Here is a 22,678-nt window from a genome sequence, read left to right as displayed (position 1 = left end):
GAGAGAGAGAACCTGGCTGTGTATATGTATATGCACTCACACAAGTATATAGGCTGTGTGTGCGGTGCAGTGTGCATGGATCTACGGCATGTATTTACTGTGTGTGTGTGTGTGTGTGTGTGTGTGTGTGTGTGTGTGTGTGTGTGTGTGTGTGTGTGTGTGTGTGTGTGTGTGTGTGTGTGTGTGTGTGTGTGTGTGTGTGTGTGTGCGCGTGCGTGCGTGCACTTAACATGTCTGTCTGTGTGTACAACTTCAACTTCTTTATTGTCACATCACATGTTTACACGTGTAAGAGGATCCATTTGCAGTTTTGGGCAATGAGAAAACGAATTGAGATAGAACAAGGAAAATGGGTCATTCAGATAGTCAAAATATTCCTGATACGAGTAAAATATGCTTACACGTGTGCATGGTTACAAGAAATGGCAATGGAATGAGGCAGTTAAAATAGCAGGTATACTACAGTATGGCCTTTGACCTTTGCACTGTAGTCTCACATGCAGGTTAGACGTCATTTATTTAGCAGCATATATTATACTGTATGTGAGTGTAAACCAGTTTGAGTGTCAATACATCTTACTGTCGATGTGTGTCACGTCTCAGACTGCACATGAGTCTGTGTTCTTTCACATCCATATTGCTTTGCATGTGTGACGTGTGTGTGTACAGTGCGTGTATGTGTCGGATTGTTTGTGTCCATGCTCTTTCATGTCCATGTTCTTTCGCTTTCATTTGTACTATACGTGCTGTATGTATTGTGGCCATATTGCATTGGTACTTGGAAAACAAAACTGCCCTCTGAGCACCCTGCTATGCAGTACCATGAGATGAGATACAGTATACTTTATTAATCCCCGGAGGGAAATTGAGACGTTACGGCAGTATAATTTGACACATAAATAAAACTAAAGCTACTGGACAATCCATCCTTTTATTCCTCCTGCCAGGCCAGCAAGGCTATACTCAACTGTTGTTTAGATGTGGTTAAAGCCAATCAAATGCTGAATAAATGATGGACCTTGATATGAAAACCACTGTGCTAGTGAGTATCCTGTGCTTTGTCTGCAGCTTATTCAGTCCCTGTATTGCTGTGTGCTGTTGGCCTGGTCTGAGGGGGAGCAACATTGTTAACAGTGATGCTTAGGCTGCTTTTGTATTATGTGGAAGCAGACCAAATTCAAGATTGCATTTTATTTGTCACATGCTCACAAGTGTATGTGCAGTGCAGGCACAATGACTGTGCTGTCCAACATAATAGTACACAAGATATAGGCTAAAACAGGGTATTGACTTGAGAATAGCCCTTCTAATGGGGGGGGGGGGGGATGTCTGTATGGAAGTGGTAGGTTTTTGCACATTTTTATATAACTGTATATACCACTGACATTAGTGCGCAACACTGTTCAAAACAAAGCAAATACCTACTATTGCGCGCGCACACACACACACACACACACACACACACACCCCTACCTTTCAGGCAGATCGTAACCACCAGACACACCCAGTGTATTGTTAAAGGATGTAATTATGGACACAAAGGAACAAGAAAACAATAATATTCCAATGAAAGGGAGCCACAAGATCGTGAGAAAGTTTAGAAAATCAACAGTGATTGTTACCTTTAAACACTCAATGTTTTGAGTAAATGTTCTGCAGTTCAACACTACAGCTGCTGTAAGTACTTTCAGATGGCTTAAATTTGTGGACAAGGAGGATAAAAGTGTTTTGTTGTTATTATACAGCAAAAAAAATGTTTTTGTCAAGATTTATCAGCTTGAGTCAGAACAGTGGTTCACTAAATAGTTTCATGTCAAACACCTCCACATTATGTATTCATTTAGGCAGCAGACCCATTTTTGAAAAGCTGTGCCAGGACCTACAAAGAGAAGACTTTGTATTTCTTGGATTGGAATAGTTTTAGAATTAGATAATTCTGCAACTGTCTATCTACACTACTGTATACTGTATACTGGGAGATAATATAGTGAAGCGTGTGAAACCTATGATCTGAATCTCATTGGCCTAACTTCAAGCAGATGAAATCAATGGTGAAATTAAACTGTTCCTCATTTTGCAAACCACTGAGATGGGACAGAGCGAGGAAGGCGCATGAACGTGGGACGTCATAGATAGGTCATGGGTCATGTGATCATTACATTTTTCCGAATTGAGTGGATCTCAAAGCAGTATCATATTACAGTACTGCTAATTCCTTGTCTAAAGTAATCAGGGACCAATAATGAACAGTTAACACTTCCTGGTCCAGAGTGGTGGAGCACTGAGTGCAGGGGTAGACATTAAAGGGTATTCCACTCATTTTCAACATTTTAACAGCTCTAAGCTCATTTTAACATAGTAAAATGTTGAAAATGAGTGGAATGCCCCTTTAACACAATCGGTGCCGGGATGCCTTCAAAATAGGAGCTCTGGGGTGCCGGAAATACATGTCCGCTTTTACTCTGAAGCCCCCCCCGATAAATAATAATAATCGGACATGACTGCTGCCTGTATCCATCATATTGTAAATAATTACATTATAACTACAAAAAGCTACTATAGATTTCTATAAAGCGTTCATCATTAGATTATTATTATAATACCCAATTCTTATAGGAAAGAGGGTAAAATATTGTTTTTATTATGGATTTTCTACAGCATTGCCTGTCGTGTATTTTATCGATAATTTAATATTGACAAAATCGATTAAATATATCTGATAGTCTTGATCCAAGGCTAGTGGGGGGTTTATGCTGGCATAAATGCATCACATGTATAAACTGTACATTCCTGCTGCAGCTAATCAACGAATTGCTGTGGTACAGAACATGGAAGACGCAGATCTGGCTCTAATTGTGACATTCTGGCTATCTTATTATGGCCTGTAATATTATGGCATATATATATACCGGTATATGTACTGTATATGTGTGTGTGTGTATATATATATATATATATATATATATATATATATGAGACAAAAAGGGACTCCTGCACATCCAAAAAGACCCGTAGGAGGTGCAAGTCTAGTTAGCAGGCATAGACATCAAAAAAGAGAAAAACCTTCCAAGGAAGGGACTGCACACTCCAGGGAACAGAGACGGACAACTTACTGCATCAAACTTATTTATTAGCACTAATAAATAAGTTTGATGCAGTAAGGTGTCCGTCTCTGTTCCCTGGAGTGTGCAGTCCCTTCCTTGGAAGGTTTTTCTCTTTTTTGATATATATATATATATATATATATATAAAGCTGTCCTTGTTTGTTCCTTGTTCTACGAGTGCAAATTTTACCATAATGTACTATACTTTTCGGGCCAGTGGGCTTGGCCTTTGGGCAAGTAGAACATGACTTGTACTTGCCCGACGGGCAAGTGCCTCTGTGACGTTAGTGTCAACCCCTGTATCTCACTTGCAATCACTTTACCCCTTTTATCAACTTTAATTAAAACCCATTTTCTTTCTTTTTCAGGGCCTACATACTTTCGGGACAGATCCTGGCTTTGATTCTCCCCTCCGCTTGGACCATGTTGGCCTGTAGGACTAGAGAAACCCTACTCTGATACTGACAACTACCTCAAAACACTCACTCACACACTCACTCTTTCTCTCTAGAGGGAGTGTGTGGTCATTGCTATTCTACCTCTCAGGACATTATCATTATGTTGTGATACCTCTAGCGTGAGCGTACACTCACTCACTCACTCCCTCACTCACTCACTCACTCACTCACTCACTCAAGTGTCTACCCCCAACAGTGTATTACCAAACACAGCCTGATTCAGTCAGCTTAATTACTCTCTCCACCCGCCACGAGCAGCCAGCCAGCCTAGCAGCGTCCAGTCAGTCAGTAGGCCAGCCACCTGACCAGTTAAGTGGTCCCTGGAGTGCCACACCATAGAGAGACTAGTCTGTGTTCCTCTGCACCACCTTGTTGGGAGGAGCCTGTCTGCAGCAGCCATGTGCCTGAGTGCCTGGTGATGTCAGAGGCGCTCCCAGGAGCAGGAGGGACACAGAGGCGAAACCCGAGGGACCTTCCAAGGTTTGTGATTGGCAGTGAGGAGGATGACCATCACACAGGACCAATGGAGGAAATCATGAAGAACGAGGTGTTTCGAGAAGATGATGACGACTATGTGGACGATGACGACGATGACTCGGTGAGGGTCAAGATTTAAGTTAATCGTTTATTGATTATGTATTTCATAGATTTTGTACTCAAGGTATTTACCAAGTACATTTGCACATACCAATTTACACATCTTAACTGTTAGGAACGGTTGGAAAGTATTTTTTAACAACTCCCGGGTTAGAGGTTAAGTTGTTTCGCTCAGGGTCCCTTAACTTGGTATCGAACCGATTCCCAGACGTCCTCTCTAACTCTACAGCCGTCGGTCCAGCTAGAACGCAGAAAGTGTAGCTGCTGCTTAGGTAGTAGCTAATGGGGATCCAATTAAACAACAAACAATAAAGAACTGAAAATAAATTAATAAATAGCAATTGCTTTAGTTTCTGAAATCACAAGGCCGTGATTTCTTAAATATAATATGGACAATTCAGATGACAACAAACTATATTGCCTGACCTACAGATCAGAAGTTTCAAGTTGGAGAACATCCAACATTTCCTTAGGTGGTTTCTATAGTCATTGTTGATGTTATTTATTGTTTTACGTTGGGTGTAGACCTCTGAATTTGAATCACTAGATAAACATTCAGATGATCATCTGACTGGATGGAATGAAGAGACAGAAGTGAGAGTCGAAAAGAGAGTTGAAGTGGGCGAAAAACAATTAGAGGAAGATCAAAACATGCACGGAATGAAGAAAGTTGCTAAAGCATCCCTTCTCTGGTTGTGTCACTGTCTGTGCAATAAGGAAGTCATGTTTGAGGTTACACTTAAAGCCTGAGGCTGTCTTCAGGGTTTCTCTCCATACTAAAGGGATCAGAGAAGTGCAGATATTTCAATATAGATATACTGTAGGTATTCATAAAAACAAATGTCAGGAATGCAGTAAATCCACAGGCTAACAGAGGGAAGTTGTTGGTATGATGGTATGTATGATAGATTAATACGGTTCTGTAGAGCTACTACACAGTCTGTCTTCCACAGTTAAAAGGATTAACCTGGTGTCTGGTTTAGAGTTAGTCTGTATTTGTCTGCATTTCTTGATTCAGGTATTGAATGCCAACCTGACTTTGAACTTGGTTCTTGGTGGGTTTCTTGTCTGTTCATGTCGTGTTTTCTTTTCCAGACTGAGGTTTAGGAGCTGGGAAAAGGAAGAATGAGTGTTTTACATTGTAGCACTTATACGTTTCTATTCCTACAAACGGTAGGATAGTAGAGCGGCAGTCTAGGACAGATTTTCTTTATTTTGTTTACATATATATATATATATATATATATATATAATTAAAAACAAAATGTTTATCCTACTGTAGTTTAAATCATCAGTTATCTTATGTACTGTATTTTCTTTTGGAGATGTTGCTGCTGGCATACCGAGTATACTATACATACAGTATGCATGGACAATATGAGATCCCACTTTCTGCTGGACACACAATAGACAATAGTCTAGCCTCTTCTATAGCGTACAGTACATACAAGGCTTTATTCATAATCATAAATAACTTAATGACATGACATGTCTTCCAGACTGCCACCATAGTGGGAGTTTTTAGTGGGAGTCCATATCATGAACCTTTTTTATGCATGAATAATCTTAATCCGTTTAATTTACAGAATTACACTACATGTAACAATAGGAGACTTCCTGCGTGACATTATTGTGAACAGTGTAAACTTTTATTTTTTCTAGTTCAGGTAGTTAGTAGTGGTTAGGTACTTCTCTGGTCATTAACCAATTTCAGATGTAATTCCTGGGAAAGACTTACCAAGACATCATTTTATATTGTCTAAATCACTGTTTTCCAAACACTGGGTCGGGACCCATTTGTGGGTCGTGGACACATTTTTATGGGTCACACGAGTAAACATCCCTTTATTTTTTGTTTCTTACATTTAATTTTTAATTATTATTGTAAAAATTGACTGCCTACCTCTACTATCCTACTGTTTGTAGGAATAGAAACGTGTAAATGCTACTGTACAACGTAAGACCTCATCTACACTGCCAGCGATGTCATGCGAGCGAACGATGAAATCATTAGAATGCATGTTTTTCAATGAGGCTGTCTTGATGTACCGCTAGCATGCAGCGAAGTCGTCCACCCTTCCTATATTCGCTCGCAGAATCTCTATTTGAGCGAGGTTTCGCGGCCCCCCCCAAACACTTTTATTGGTTGAGATCTACAGTACACGCTACTATTTGTTGGTTATTTGATTGGTTCAGGCTACGTCGCAACGCAATGGAGGACGCTCCATATCGGGACAGTTTTCCGCGCAATATCGCCATCGGAACACTCGCTCCTTGCCTGTGTAGATGAGGTGTAACCACGTCTTAATGACTTCCCACCCTGCAGCCGGCAGAGCATCAGATCGTGGTGGGAATCTGCTGCATGATGAAGAAGTCCAAGTCCAAGCCCATGACTCAGATCCTGGAGCGTCTGTGTCGCTTTGACTACATCGATGTGGTGATCTTCCCTGAGGAGACGATCCTGGAGGAACCCGTGGAGAACTGGCCTCTCTGCGACTGCCTCATCTCCTTCCACTCCAAAGGTACTGTACTGTACATGCAGCAACATCCAGACAAAGGTCAAATCAATAAGCATTAGAATCGCTTAGCAGTAGAACAACAACAGAATTGCATTATAACTGTAGAATTGCAATTGAACAACGTTGAAACGGATGCCGTCAAATTTAGTTTGAACTGTGTGTACTGAATACATTAAAACATTGACGGTTGTATTTCAGGCTTTCCTCTGGATAAAGCTGCAGAGTATGTCAAGTTAAGAAACCCTTTGCTTATCAACGACATCAACATGCAGTACTTCATACAGGACAGGTACGCAAACACACCTGCAAACACACACACACACACACACACACACACACACACACACACACACACACACACACACACACACACACACAAATAAATGCAACCTGCTATGCACAATTCATACAAAGCCTTTAAATTTGCTTAATTGTAGGACATTTCTGCACAATTAAACTTGTCTTGCGTGTGCGTGTGCGTGTGCGTGTGTGTGTGTGTGTGTGTGTGTGTGTGTGTGTGTGTGTTTGTGTGGGGGGTGTGCACGTTTTCTTGTCAGGAGGGAAGTGTATCGTATCCTGAAAGAAGAGGGCATTGACCTACCTCGTTACGGCATTTTGAACAGAGACCCTGATAGACCTGAAGGTCAGTTCTACTGACCTTCTCAGATACTGTCTGTCTCCTACACTGTCTCCCTCTCAAATGGCGTCCTGTCTGTCTCCTACATTGTCTCCCTCTCAGATGTCCTACTGTCTGTCTCTACACTGTCTCCCTCTCAAATGTCCTGTCTGTCTCTACACTGTCTCCCTCTCAAATGTCCTGTCTGTCTCTACACTGTCTCCCTCTCAGATGTCGTCCTGTCTGTCTCCTACACTGTCTCCCTCTCAGATGTCCTACTGTCTGTCTCTACACTGTCTCCCTCTCAGATGTCGTCCTGTCTGTCTCCTACACTGTCTCCCTCTCAAATGTCCTGTCTGTCTCTACACTGTCTCCCTCTCAAATGTCCTGCTGTCTGTCTCTCATGTATCTCCCCACTTCCTGACCTTATCCAATAGCTCTACAAACTAGAGACAAAGAGACAACCAGGTACTCACCGGAGACGTAAACGTCAAATAATGTTAAAAATGTTAAAAAGGGACCGACATGTTTGGACCTATAACGGTCTTCATCAGGACTGCCCTGATGAACACCGTTATAGGTCAAAACATGTTGGTTAAATAAAGTATCTTCTCCCTTTTTAACTTTTTATCTGAAGCTCATCAAACTAGTTTGGCTTTGTGCTGAGTCTGTGAAGACGACAGCTATACAACAGGTGCAACACAGCGATGGCTGTGATATATGGTGGTTGATGGAGAAAACAATGGGCGTGGTATTTTCTGGAAGTAAAGGGTGAGAGTTTTTGGTACACAGGAGTCCTGTGTACATTTTCTCTCTGCTTTCATGTGCCTGCAAACAAAACGAGCCGCCGAGTCGTCTTTGAGTCAACACACCGCTTTGTATTCAGACATCAGACGTCTCACCTAGCAGGAGCTCAGGTCTGCGTAGGAGAGCCGACTGGTTGGAGGAGAAAAGCACACATTTGGTGTGCTTCTGTGATCATGTGACGGCTTCACTGTAAGCTTCATGGCTGCGGTCGGGTAGCTGGTTGCTACTGCAGCAGACGTCTGTTTAATTTTGGCTTCTCACACTACTGGTTAGTGTCTACTCTGTATTAGATGTTTAATGAGTTATGTTCAAGAAGTGGTTATTGTGGGGATCTGTATCAGAGAAATAATTAACACAATGTAAGCCAAGAACGCGGGACCTCGTTCTTCTCTCCACGACCCGCCTGTGCCAAAACGAGGGACTTCAACTTTCTTTAATTTCATTTAATCCAGACATTAAAAAAAATATATATATATGCAAAATACGATAAGGGTATCGCAACTGGCCCACCTTTTCATGACCTGATGAAGATCAAATAGATCGAAACGTTGTCAGAATTTTCAATAAAGAACGTCTTTCTTGTACCTGTGGTGTGCGGGCTCCATCCAATATCTACTGAAGTTCCTTTAGCCCAGCACCCAGCCTGTCGATGTGCGTATTCTACGTCCGCTCTAGGTACTCATCTGTGAGCCAGTGGCATCACTCTCTCCGTCTCTCCTTCCCTCAAGGCACCGACGGGACTCTGCATGGCAGGGGCGTCCTCCTCCCTGAGCCAAGACTAGGCTTGACCACATACCTCAAATAGACAGGAGTTGGGTGGCTTTAGCAGGTTATCAAATGGGCACCCCCCTTCACTGGTGTTTCGTTGATTTAAGCCCTTGACACCTCGGAGGGGCTCAACGGCAGATCCAGTGTCCTGGCTCTACCCCCGCTGAACACCACCCAACTCTATCCTACTATCTACTCCTCTGCCCGCTTAGTGATGTTGGCTACCAGCCGCTTCATAGCCAGCCCTTCGATCCCCAGCAGTCCGAGGGCTCTCCATAGCGACCGTCCAGCAAAGCCCCTGCAGCCCACCTCCACCGGCAGATTCCAGGCCTTCCATCCGTTTTGCTGGCTCTCGAGGATGAGGGCTTGGTATTTCTTGAGCTTGCGCTCGTATGCTTTCTCCATCCTCTCTTCCCAGGGTACCGTCAGCTCGATAAGCACCACCTGTTTGGTACCTTTAGACCAGAGGACAATATCTGGTCTCAGGCTAGTCTGAGCTCCTCAGGGAATTTGAGCTGCTTCTTCAGGTCGGCCCGCATCTCCAAGTCACTTGCCGTGGCCAGGATCCCTTTGCTCCTCCCTCCTGCTGCTGCGCTTTCTCCTGCCCTGACAAAATGGATAAAGCGGGGCCCATCAGAAAGCTTTCTTGCCCTTGTCCTTGTCCTGCCAGGTTGGTTCCCCTACCTTGAAGGGGATAGTTGGTTCAGCTGGTTTGATGGTTCTCATCTAAACTGTCCTCCCTCCTGGGATCACTGTGGACCTGACGAAGGTGCTCCTCCACTTCTTCCTTTGTTGCTTTCAACTCTCCTGATCTTTTGTCGCCCAGGAGTTTCGACAGGTAATTGAATGGGTTCTTAGTGAAGTTTGCCCTTTCCTTCAACCGCCGCTTCCAGTCAGAGCTGAAGCATGCAACTTTACTGCCTAGCACTAGCAAGACCTTACTCTATTCTGTATCTCCTACACTGTCTCCCTCTCAGCTGTCACTGTCAGCTGTCACTGTCTCCCTCTCAGCGTTTCAGCAAGACACATTTCAGTGTGAACTGACAAAGTACTATATCATCTCATATATCATATTTCCTACTGTCTGGCTTACCATCTACTTTCACCAGCAAAACAAAATATATAATTTAATGTAATATATCTGTATCGGCCGATATAACCCTGCAAATAATCGGAGATCTGTCATAATTTCAATTGTGCATCTCCAGTTCTTTATTGTAATTTTTTGTCTTTATTGTCATTTGTACAGACTATACTGAAATTCTTACTTGCATGTTTCCCACAAACAAAGCAAAAACTAATGATACAAAAGGAATTCATCAGCCATTGAAGATTACACATAAGTGAATAGACAAGCAAGAGACTATTTCAGTTGATGGTAATGTGTGTTGTAAATGCCATGGATGTATTAAAAATAGAATTCAGGTCGATCGTATAATGGTAAATGATGAAAGAAGTGTTGTCTGACTGGCTGTCCCTGCTGTCACTCAGACTGTAGTCTGGTGGAAGGGGAGGACCATGTTGAGGTGAATGGGGTGGTGTTTCCCAAGCCGTTTGTGGAGAAACCTGTGTGCGCTGAAGACCACAATGTGTACATCTACTACCCAACCTCCGCTGGAGGAGGCAGCCAGAGACTCTTCAGGAAGGTAGGGTTCCCAAACTCTAAAGGTCTTGTTGATTACTAACCCATTTAGACCTGAGAAAAGATTCTACAAATGCCTTCTAAATCCTGACAGTTTTATGAAAAACTATTTTCTATGTAATTTGTTCTCAAACATTTTCATGTCAAGGACCCCCAATATGTAATTGGCCGCCGACCCCCATCTGAAAATATGTTGTTCCAGTGACTCCCACCCAGAAGCAATGATTTGAGTTAAACATTTTCACGATTTTTCAAAAATAGTAGATCTACAAGCTCTACTGCTATGGACTGGGGCGGCACCTGTCAGCTGGGAAGGTTGAACGGGAGGAGTAGGATGAAAGCTCTGTGTCCTCGGTGGGGGCTTCTCACTGGCGCGTTATGGATACATAGAAGATTGTGTGCACATCTCAATGGCTATATTCAGGCCAGGTGCTGGATGTCAGGCATCAAGGCAAACATCAAAGAAGAGGAAGAACATCCGCACACCAGTTTGTAGAGCTCCGAGATGGCAGAATTGTTGTCTTAAATAAAGTAAGTCTCGGAGCTCTACAAACTGGTGTGCAGATGTTCTTCCTCTTCTTTGATGTAATAATAATAATAATATAATAAAACTTTATTTGTATAGCACCTTTCATGACATGATATGCAGCTTTACAGAACAATGGAGAATAAAAATGAAAAGCAAGGGAACGACATTAAAAAACAAGCAGTAATGCAATACAGTGAGGACATGAATAACAAAAAATAAAAGCAATGTTGTAGAAGTGGGTCTTGAGCTGTGCTTTAAAAATGTCTACAGAGGCTGCCTGACGAAGGTACAGTGGGAGCTTGTTCCATGCCGACGGCCCGTAGAAGCAAAAAGCTGCTTCCCCGTACTTTTTAGTTGCCATTTTTTTAGGCAAAGCGAGCAGGCCAGCAGTGGAAGACCTTAGGGGGTGGTTTGGGACATATTTAGGCAGGCAGTCATGTAGGTAGGAAGGTGCGAGACCATTGAGAGCTTTATACACAAGTAAAATAATTTTAAAATCAATGCTAAAAACAACCGGAAGCCAGTGCAGTGAAGCCAAAACTGGAGTAATATGTTCTCTCATTTTAGTTCTTGTTAAAACTCTGGCTGCTGCATTTTGGACAAGTTGTAATCTGTCAGTTGTTTTCTTAGGCAGTCCTGAAAAAAGTGCATTGCAGTAATCAAGCCGAGAAAAAACAAAGGCGTGGATTAGCGTTGTAATTATGGATCCCACCAACCAACTATGCCTACCTTTCCTGGCAGGCATAGTTTTACTGAGCTTAAGGTAAGGTTTAGTCATAGTTATAAAAATGCTAGTAAGGAAGAACTGTCAGTCACCGCGGGGCTCCCTAGAAAAGCGGTGTTATCCATAAGCACGCCTCCCTGGCAGATGAGCCAGTAGGATACATGCAGTGGGAGGATTTCATTGGCATAATGACTAAATTGGAGAGGAAATATGGGTCAAAATGATTGGCTACGGCCCAGGCCGTAGCGTAACGGTCTGGGCACCGGACTGGTGATCCAATCGCGGTGTGCCGCGGGTTCGACTCCCGGACCCGACACGGCCTTTACCGCCATCTCTCTCCCGTTTCCTGTCAGCCTACTTTCTGTCCCTTAAAAAATCAATAAAAGGCGTAAGCCGCAAAAAAATATCTTAAAAAAAATAAAAAATGATTGGCTACCCAAATCCATTTCCCAAAAACATTTCTGCACAGAAACGGTCTCTCTCTCTCTCTCTCTCTCTCTCTCTCTCTCTCTCTCTCCTCTCCATATTTTCTTCTGTCTCGGCTGTAGATAGGAAGTCGTAGCAGTGTCTATTCTCCAGAGACCAGCGTGAGGAAGACTGGATCCTACATCTATGAGGAGTTCATGCCTACAGACGGTACTGACGTCAAGGTACTGTGTTCAGTTTCTAGTTGTTTAGTGCTTGTCTTTTATTGTCTCTCTCTGCCAAGCCGAACGGCCAAAGCCTGGGGACTATGTTTTTGCCCCATTCAGTCTGTCTGTTTGTCTACTGTATGTGTCTGTAAATCCCCAACACATCACAGAATAGATTGGTGTGCAATTTTAACACGCACTCCTAGTAGGCCAAGGAATAACCGGGCCGCTTCACATTTGACATATCTTGAATCGTAGGTCGTACAGACTCCTTGGCTGATGCAACTCCCCATAGAGGCCAATACCATTTACACCTGACAAGGTTTTCGTTTCGTTTTCTTCACAACATACTGCTACTACTCGAAATTGACCAAGTCTCCAAAAACGATAAACATTATCTTTGGAGTCACTCAGTCAACATGTATCAGTCATATTTTTCATATTCCATACTGATCAGCTACGATTTACTTCAGGGTGGTGCCCGTTTTTTTGCAAAAGAAATGCAGCAACTAATCCGATCTCCCCCAATTTTGAGGGGTGCATTGCGGGGCCTCTATTAAATAATGCGTGTGTCTGGTGGTTGGTGTCGGGCTCCAGGTGTACACGGTGGGTCCAGATTATGCCCACGCTGAGGCACGGAAGTCCCCGGCTCTGGACGGGAAGGTGGAGCGGGACAGCGAGGGGAAGGAGATCCGCTACCCCGTCATGCTCACAGCCATGGAGAAACTGGTCGCTCGCAAGGTCTGCCTGGCGTTTAAGGTAACTTTGACAAATGATTCATGCACCTTTTGAACAGATCAAAAGTACAGCCAGGAAAAGTCGTATTGAAAACGACTCCACTATTAAAGGACCACTTCACCACTTTTCAACCTATCTTCATATAATAGGTCCTCACTAATAATCATGAAATAATTGCAAAAACAAATTATACTCTGTCTGTGTCTCATAGGAGGGCTGTGGGCAGTTCAGAAACCGTCTTCCAGTGACATCATCGATGGGGAATACAAGCTAATAAAAACTGCAGGCTTTCTAGTCCTGAAAAGTTGCAATGCGAAAATGGAAGCCATTGTTCTCACGATAAAGAAAATCGAAACATTTTAGTACAAAAATCTTGTTTAAAAAATAATCTGCCTAATGATGATATCACTGGAAGAGAGTTTCTAAACGGCCCACAGCCCTCCTATGAGACACAGACTGAGTAGAAAAAAATCGTGCCATTTTATCATGATTATTAGTGAGGACCTATTATATGAAGATAGGTTGAAAAGTGGTGAAGTGGTCCTTTAATGAATCCTTTCATTCTTTTCATGAAGCATTGATTAACACTTCTCGTCCTCCTGCAGCAAACGGTGTGCGGCTTTGACCTTCTCAGAGCTAATGGACACTCGTACGTCTGTGACGTCAATGGCTTCTCCTTTGTCAAAAACTCCATGAAATACTATGACGACTGTGCCAAAGTACTAGGGTGGGTGTTATGAGTTTCTTCATACTTGTAGCTTGTAGATCTGCTAGTCTTTTCTAATTTATGGATTTCTTTTATCTACACTTAACTACACGCCTCCTCTGATACACAGTCACCAGCTGCTTCTTTTCACCGGACAATGAGGAGTTTCATCAGAAGAGAGTAAAGACATGCACACTATTGTTCCAAAATCCTCTCCCTTCTAAACAGTTGCCCCAAGCAACGGAAATGTTATGATCCCTCGCTCCCTGGTCAAGCCAGAGGCACTAATGCTGGGAATTTAACCTTTTTTTTTTTACGCCTCCCAGACTAATCCAAACTGGGTAGCATTCCTTTTTGACTGTTCTAGTTAAAGGATTGTGAGTATGTTCTTTACTCTCCTACCAGGAACATGGTGATGAGAGAACTGGCTCCTCAGTTCCATATCCCCTGGTCCATCCCCATGGAGGCTGAAGATATCCCCATTGTCCCCACAACCTCAGGAACCATGTAAGTACCCACAAGTTCCCACACCTTTCCATCAGGAATCAATGTACTGAGGCTAGTTTAAGTTGGCATAATACCGCATTGTAATAAGTAACGGGGTACAGTTGAGTGGCATCGACATAGCAGTGATAACATACATTGTGCGCAGAGATGACAGAGCCAAGAGATTTAGTGTCCTGGGAGAGAAAAGGAGGGACCAAGAACGAATCCCTGAAACCTGGTAAATCCGGTCTGTCAGATTGTGCGTGTTAAATTGTGTTACGTTAGGTTACCTTGCGGGGTGTTACGCTGTGGTATGTTACGTTACATTATGTTATGTTACGCTGTGCTGCGTTGCGTTACATTATGTTATGCCCCTGTTTCAGGATGGAGCTGCGTTGTGTCATCGCTGTCATGCGTCATGGTGACCGCACACCCAAGCAGAAGATGAAAATGGAAGTCAGACATCCTTTGTATGTCCAATCCCTTGTTACACTTGTTACGAATGTATACTTTATTTTTTTTATTTTTTTTGTGTTTAGCTGTTGTTCATTGTTATTGATGTATTGATCTTCTGTCTTGCTACCATCTCGTTTTTGATGGATCTTTCATCTCAGCATAACGGGTGGTTTCAAGGAGGTTTTTACAGAGGATTTTCCCTCCTCAACCATCTTAGCCCAATAAGTTTAGCCACCGAGTGGCGCGCTACGAGCTTGTAGGTCTGCTATTTTTGAAAAATTCTGAAAATATTTATTTCAGAAAACGAGGATTTAGAAGATTTTTTTTTTAATTTCGAGGTCAGGCCTAAATGGGTTAATGAACCTTTAGGTCTTTAGATCTGTCCTTTTGAATTCTTAACGCTGTTGTGTCTCTGTCATGTGTCTGTGTGTGTGTGTGTGTGTGTGTGTGTGTGTTTGTGTGTGTGTGTGTGTGTGTGTGTGTGTGTGTGTGTGTGTGTGTGTGTGTGTGTGTGTCTCCAGATTCTTTGAGTTGTTTGAGAGGTGTGGAGGCTACAAGTCAGGAAAGCTAAAGCTCAAAAAACCGAAACAACTGCAGGTCTGTTTTTGTCCGTTTCTCTCAGTCTGTGTTTTTCAGTTTCATCTTCACTTCCGAATCTAAGTGATCATAGACTGTATCTGTTCACACTGTATAGTAAAGGGATTTTGATTATCTTCCATTTTGACCTTAAATAGCTGCAGTCTAGGATCGGAGATAGTTTATTACCAAGTAAGAGATCCATACAAGACTTGACACAGGATCACAGACTGAGACTGTGCAGCAGACATAGACTCAACTTGTCAGACAGCTTAACCACTTTACATATAATACTGTACTTTGTCGTATGATGAATAGCAAACATAGCTGGTGTGATGCGTTGTGAGCTTGTAGAGCTGCTATCTTTTTATTTTATTATTTTTAAAGATTTGTTTTTGGCTTTTGTGCCTTTATTGATAGTTACAGTGAAGAAGGACAGGAAAGAGGAAGAAAGGTAGACATGCAGCAAAGGTCGTCATGAACGGGACTCGAACACACGACGCGCTGTCAGGCCAGAGCCTACAGTATATGTGGCATGTGCCTATACCGCTAGGCCAGTGGGCGCCCCAGAGCTGCTATTTTTGACGATGTTTGACAATTTTCTCCTATAGACAAACATTTGAACATTTTATCCAAATGTTCCTCAATAATTGAGTCAATGTAATTGACATCTGTATTTTGTTCATGAATAGTTTTCAAACCAACCCACAGTCTAAAATGTGTTAAAATGCAACGCTAATTTAAATATCCTCACTGACATTGAGTGTACCTATCAAGCAAGTTTCATATCTCTGCAAGTTAATCATAGTGAGCTGAATGGAATGTAACGGCTTCCTCAGTATTCTAACATGTATACCGTGAGTCATAGACAAAATGGACTAAATATGACAGTGTGGTCCTTCAACATTCAAATTATGGTACCATGAACCGCTATCAGCCGTAAATATACTAATAACATACTAGTGCCAGTTAGTGCTGCCATGAGAGTAGTGAGATGTTGCAAGTAGATGAACACAGATGGACAAATACAGTGTAATTATTCTGCTCATGCAGTTGCATGGTAACTCTGTTTGTTTCAGGAAGTGCTGGACATTGCCCGTCTGTTATTGGTGGAGCTGGGTCAACACAACGACTGTGAGATTGAGGAGAAGAAATCTAAACTGGAACAACTCAAGACTGTCTTGGAGATGTAAGACTGCACACATGCACTATTATACACACAATGATTCATGTGTACACACACACACACACACACACACACACACACACACACACACACACACACACACACACATTTAACATCTTTATTTGCATTCACATTTTACAAGAAATTCTTGAACACAAACAAACAAAAAGTTTGTGCAATATGCGCAAACTTGGAAAACGCTTCAGGATACAGATCTGTGTGCTTCAGGATACAGATCTGTGTGCTTCAGGATACAGATCTGTGTGCTTCAGGATACAGATCTGTGTGCTTCAGGATACAGATCACAGGTACAGAAAGCATCGCCTTCTCCATATATGGCGACTGCCAATTATTGCAGACACTGAATAGAATTTTGCTGATGCCTTATCTCTCGGCTTGGGCATGCCTGCAATCTGCAGGCCCCTCACGACTGATTTATGGACATTACCGAGGCTTCCAAATATGAACACAAGTAGTTTACATTTGTTGCCAAGCTGTATAATAGCATCCTTAAGAAACTGGTACTTAAGCATCTTGGTAAGGAATGCCTCTTCCAGACTGTGGTCAAATGTACATGCCACTTCCAAAATGGTCACTTCTCTACTGTCCTCATCAACAACAACAATATCTGGTGTATTAGCTGTGACATCTGAAGGCATAATTTTCATTATTGTGCATGAACATGGCAGTTGAAACACGTGAGTGCTTATATATTTTGGCAGATGATGAACATATAAACTTATGAACTTATGTCCTTAGCTAAAAGGTCAACAATTCTGTCGTGCCTAGCAATGTACATTCCCTTACATAGCAGCCATTAAGAATATGTGACAGTGTTTCTGTAACTGGAGTGTGGTCATGGTGCAGACAATGAGGAGTAAACTTGTTAGGGTACCACGCATGCAAACACACACACACACACACACACACACACACACACACACACACACACACACACACACACAACACACTTAAAACGCTGCTTTTCTCCGGAGTCTAACTGTCTGTTTTCTTTTCTGTTTTCTCTGTCCCTCTTTTCCTATTTCTTCCTCTCCATTCCTCCATACGTTTCTCTCCATCACACCTCCTTTCCTCCTCTGACTTTCTCTCTCTCTCTCTCTCTCTCTCTCTCTCTCTCTCTCTCTCTCTCTCTCTCTCTCTCTTTCTCTCTCTCTCTCTCTCTCTCTCTCTCTCTCTCTCTCTCTCTCTCTCTCTCTCTCTCTCTCTCTCTCTCTCTCCTTCGTTTGTTGTCTGGTCCCTCACACGTCTCTTTTGGCTCCACTCACACTAACTTTCTCTTCTACCTTCATCCATCTCTTACTTATCTCTCTCTCTCTCCCTTCTACCTTCATCCATCTCTCTCTCTCTCTCTCTCTCTCTCTCTCTCTCTCTCCTTCGTTTGTTGTCTGGTCCCTCACACGTCTCTTTTGGCTCCACTCACACTAACTTTCCCTTCTACCTTCATCCATCTCTTACTTATCTCTCTCTCTCTCTCCCTTCTACCTTCATCCATCTCTCTCTCTCTCTCTCTCTCTCTCTCTCTCTCTCTCTCTCCTCTCTCTCTCTCTCTCTCTCTCTCTCTCTCTCTCTCTCTCTCTCTCTCTCTCTCTCTCTCTCTCTCTCTCTCTCTCTCTCTCTCTCTTAAGGGAGTCCAGTGTAAATGACACTCAGTGAGTCAGTGACTCAGTCGGTCTGTGTATATAAATAATGCGGTTACACTCTGTACCAGACATTAGGAACCTTTCACTCACTTGTGACGTATGAGTGAGCAGGATTGAGGTCACAGTGTCTTGCTCAAGGACACTGACAGGATTCAAAGACTAGGGTTCAGACTTGGGAATGTTTTCCCTTTACCGAGCAGCCTCAATAGCCACTAGACCACTATGAAACAAAAAGACCAGGTGAGAAGCGTTCAGTCATGAGGGAGGTACTTTATAACGTTTACTATGTATTTAATCATGTACCTACATGCATACCTAAAATAGGCTTAATGCTTATTTTTAAGTCAGTTGAGACACTAATTAGACTTGCAACAAAGGAAGTCAATGTTAGTAAAGTGTTCCTACTGTTTAGTACACAGTGTATTAGTCCCATTAACAACAGTAGTCATTGACCTAGCTGTACACACAGGGGAAAATGACTACACGACTTATGTCTCTACTGCGTGCGTGTGCGTGGCTGTTTTTGCCACTTTATAGCCATGATTACTCTGCATGTTATTCTTACCACTCAGTAACTGACTCTTTCTCACCTTACCTCCCTCTGTTGTTGTATTCCGTTCCCTCCACCTGTTACTGTAAGAACCAATAGATCAGGGGTTCTCAACGTTTTTGGCCGGGGACCCCCGGAAATGCTTTGGCAATGTCTCGGGACCCCTGCCCCACCCCCTCCTGACCCCCAATATAAATGTACCGCTACAATAACCTTAATAATGGAGACAATACACCATAAATAAATGAAACCAGATATAATCATTAGGGAAGGTGTATGCATGTACTATATGTAAACTCTTCATTTCCACTTTACAGCCAACTTTTCAGTAGATTTTTTTTTTGTTAATAATTTGGGGACCCCCCAAAATAATTTGGCGACCGCCCCCCCCGAGGGGTCGTGACCCACGGGTTGAGAAACCCTGCAATAGACTACGGAAGAAATATAAAGAAGTTAGGATTGACCATCATTCTGGCTATAACCTAGACTAGAGACACTAGTCTACCGACTAGAGTGTTGTTGCCTTCTAACTAGCACAGGGGAATGTCCAATTCCCTCAATATGTAATTGTATGTAATTTTTTGTCAACACCAGTGTCATTCACAAGTCTGAATCCACTCAATAAGCACAGAAACAGAGGTATGGAGGTTCCAGCAGTAAATGCTATACTGGACATCCTTATTTTTGGTGTTTTCTCACACTCCGCCCTCCATCCTATACAAACACATTGTAACTTAAACTCCATTTTAACCATGTTAGATTCATCGAAAACACCCGTTCTTGGTTCTGGTGACTGATATTCTTATGTGAGGAGATTGTGTTTTTTCACTTATTCTTTTTATTGTTTTCAATACTGTTTTGGGGGGAAAAAATAAATAAAACCATTTAATTAATAATCTTTTTGTAAAATGGTATTAAACCAACACTTTTCCTAATACTACATGTCACGTAGCTAGACTACTATTACACAATCTCCGAATGCTATATAGAGTCTGGAACTACACCTCCTGAAATCAGAGTAAAGAAGCTGGCATTTCCGTTCACAAAAATATAATTTAAAGTATCTTAACATTTATTTAATTTCCGTTTTGGCTTAGCAGCAAGCTATATACTTACTTAGATGATTTTGATTCATATTAGGATACACTTTGAAGATGGAAGGGAAGCGGGGAAGAGGCTTTATATTTGACTCGTGTTCAGACCTTCCGTGTCCCAGCTGTAGGGTCATAAACAGATATCTGTTCTATTACAGAATGCTATTTGGTCATTAAACGGAGGCATGTGACAAATAATTACCATAGGGCTCTCAAAAGGTTCTTAGAGTGTTGTGTGTGTGCGTGCGCTGTGTGTGTGCACTTTGTGACATACCGTTGATGTCGTAACCTACAAAGTAAAGGGCAAGCTCTTGAACAATGGGCATTAACGCACGCACGCACACAGACACACACAGACACACAGTCACACACACACACACACACACACACACACACACACACACACACACACACACACACACACACACACACACACACACAGACACACACACACACAGTCACACACACACACACACACAGTCACACACACACACACACACACACACACACACACACACACACACACACACACACACACACAGTCACACACACACACAGTCACATACAGTACACACACAAACACACAGAAAGCATACTTTGTGAACACTTGTTAGTTAACATACTGTAACTGAATGACTCCTAGACAAACAACTGTTATCCTGCACTTCTTTGTGTGAAACCTGTGTGTGTAATATATCTAGTTCCATTCTGCATATTGTCATGGACACAGAATGGAACAGAAGTTTGATTAATTGTTAGAAGACAACGATGATACATGTCTGGTGTGTGCACGGTGCAGGTACGGTCACTTCTCAGGCATCAACAGGAAGGTCCAGATGATCTACCGTCCCAACGTACAACTGAAAGCCTCCAGTGAAGAGGAAGGTACACACACACACACACACACACACACACGTGCGCGCACACACAACAGTACACGTATTGTAGGGCAAGGGTTCACAACCAGGCTCTCCAAAATAATCATATTTGAACTGTGGACCCCCCCCACCCACCCTGACAGAGTTGAGGCATTACATTTATTTTGACTGGATCTTGTAGATTCAAATAATTATGTTGCCTCTTTCGTATTTGACAATTTGACCAATGTTTGATCAGTGTTTAAAGTATTATAGTTTTGATGCAGTAATGGTCATATTTTCATTACATTGCCTTCTTTCTCTTTTATTTAGTCTTAAAGGTCCTTAAATTAAAGGTCCTTAAGCGAGAGAGAGATCCGCTCAAACACTTTGATCTCAAACAAGATCTCTCAAACACTACTGGATGGATTGCCATGAAACTTGCACTACACTAAAGCCATGGAATGGGATCAGATTAAACACGTTAATCGCCCGGGGTATTTAGGACCAATAAATCAGAGCGCCCAGTGATTTACAGCAATGGAGCACATTTAGCGACGCACCATGTTGCCCACGTTCCCAGCCTGTGGAGCGATGCGATCGGTCTTGATATCAATACTTCTCTGTCCTTTTATTAATCTCCGTCCTGAGCGCTGGGTGGAGAACTGCGTTTATGCCGCTCAGGGTGTTAATGACGGCCTAATTGAAAGTATTGTGTAGGAAGGACGTATTAGAAAATACTGATCAGCAGTTAGTCCAGCCCACTGTTGTCCAAGTGTTGAAATAGTCACAGTCACAGACACTCAGCCTCTGCATTACTTTTAACTGAAAGTGACTGTTTCATTTCTATCCAAAAGCCCTTGAGTGATGGAATATGATTAAGGATTACTGTGATTATGGTATTCTCACTTATCACACTATGTAATATGCGGACCCCCCTGGCTATTCGTACCCCACTTTGGGAACCGTGGCACTATAGACCCCTGGGAGAGGGATTGCTGAGGTGGAGCTGAAACCATGGAAAGACTGAATGAAAAAAGACGCACGCCCCTATTAATCAAAAGTCGTAATACAGGATTGGTTCAGTATTTGACCAATTAGTTTAGCCGAGGCAGCGGTCCGGCCACCTAGGCCACTACAGTGTAGCCTGACAGCGCGCTGCGGACGTCGAGTCCTGATCCTGACACATTTGCTGCGTGTCACTCCCCATCACACTCTCTCCCAATTCCTGTCAGCCTACTGTTCTATAAAAGAACAGTAGATTTGATAGGTGTGTGTGTGTGTGTGTGTGTGTGTGTGTGTGTGTGTGTGTGTGTGTGTGTGTGTGTGTGTGTGTGTGTGTGTGTGTGTGTGTGTGTGTGTGTGTGTGTGTGTGTGTGTGTGTGTGTGCGTGCCTGCCTGTGTGCAGACAGTCAGAGGGAGGGGCCTTCTCTGCTGCTGGTGTTGAAGTGGGGTGGAGAGCTGACACCAGCAGGCAGGGTTCAGGCAGAGGAGCTGGGGAGAGCCTTCCGATGCATGTACCCTGGAGGACAAGGTATCACCACACACACACACACACACAGAAAACATGCTGTACACCGGCAAACATGTTTATGTATACAGTACACACATGCTGACACACACGTACGTACGTACGTATACACACACACACACAGACACGTCTATACATGTGCGCGCACACACACACACACACACACACACACACACACACACATGCATCTATACATGTGCGCACACACACACACCTTTGTCATCAGTAACATTACAGCCAATCATTTAAATGTAGTATAAACACATGTTGACTGAATGTACTGAATGTGGGGCAGAGGGTGGAGGTCTGCAACCACCTGTTTACTACAAACATTACCAGTCATGTATGTTTAAGTCACCGCTCACACTATTGAAACAGGTTCTGTGTCTGTGTCCTGGGGGGAGAGAGGGGCAGAGCAGCTCGCCATTCATTTTCAACAGG

General features: G+C 42.9%; 1 protein-coding gene across 3 annotated transcripts in view; it reads left to right on the top strand.

Annotated features, from left to right (window-relative positions):
- The window catches only part of ppip5k1b (diphosphoinositol pentakisphosphate kinase 1b), a 76,227-nt gene that overhangs the window by 13,005 nt on the left and 40,544 nt on the right, over positions 1 to 22,678 (top strand). For 2 of the 3 annotated variants that reach the window (XM_083762931.1, XM_083762930.1), the window contains exons 2-16: positions 3,473 to 4,160; positions 6,486 to 6,681; positions 6,877 to 6,967; positions 7,236 to 7,321; positions 10,361 to 10,515; positions 12,313 to 12,414; positions 12,994 to 13,155; positions 13,740 to 13,861; positions 14,246 to 14,347; positions 14,710 to 14,796; positions 15,304 to 15,379; positions 16,438 to 16,547; positions 18,191 to 18,214; positions 20,649 to 20,734; positions 22,115 to 22,240. In XM_083762931.1, the coding sequence (XP_083619057.1) occupies positions 3,981 to 4,160; positions 6,486 to 6,681; positions 6,877 to 6,967; positions 7,236 to 7,321; positions 10,361 to 10,515; positions 12,313 to 12,414; positions 12,994 to 13,155; positions 13,740 to 13,861; positions 14,246 to 14,347; positions 14,710 to 14,796; positions 15,304 to 15,379; positions 16,438 to 16,547; positions 18,191 to 18,214; positions 20,649 to 20,734; positions 22,115 to 22,240 (1,705 nt within the window). In that variant the 5' untranslated portion in view covers positions 3,473 to 3,980. The remainder of the gene's footprint in view (positions 1 to 3,472; positions 4,161 to 6,485; positions 6,682 to 6,876; positions 6,968 to 7,235; positions 7,322 to 10,360; positions 10,516 to 12,312; positions 12,415 to 12,993; positions 13,156 to 13,739; positions 13,862 to 14,245; positions 14,348 to 14,709; positions 14,797 to 15,303; positions 15,380 to 16,437; positions 16,548 to 18,190; positions 18,215 to 20,648; positions 20,735 to 22,114; positions 22,241 to 22,678) is intronic. The other variant, XM_083762932.1, reaches the window with a different exon arrangement.

This window comes from Protomyctophum parallelum (assembly GCF_964188405.1).
Source record: "Protomyctophum parallelum genome assembly, chromosome: 4".
NCBI lineage: Eukaryota > Metazoa > Chordata > Actinopteri > Myctophiformes > Myctophidae > Protomyctophum > Protomyctophum parallelum.
The sequence above is the reverse complement of the archived record's forward strand: the minus strand, read 5'-3'. Positions and strand labels throughout refer to the sequence as shown.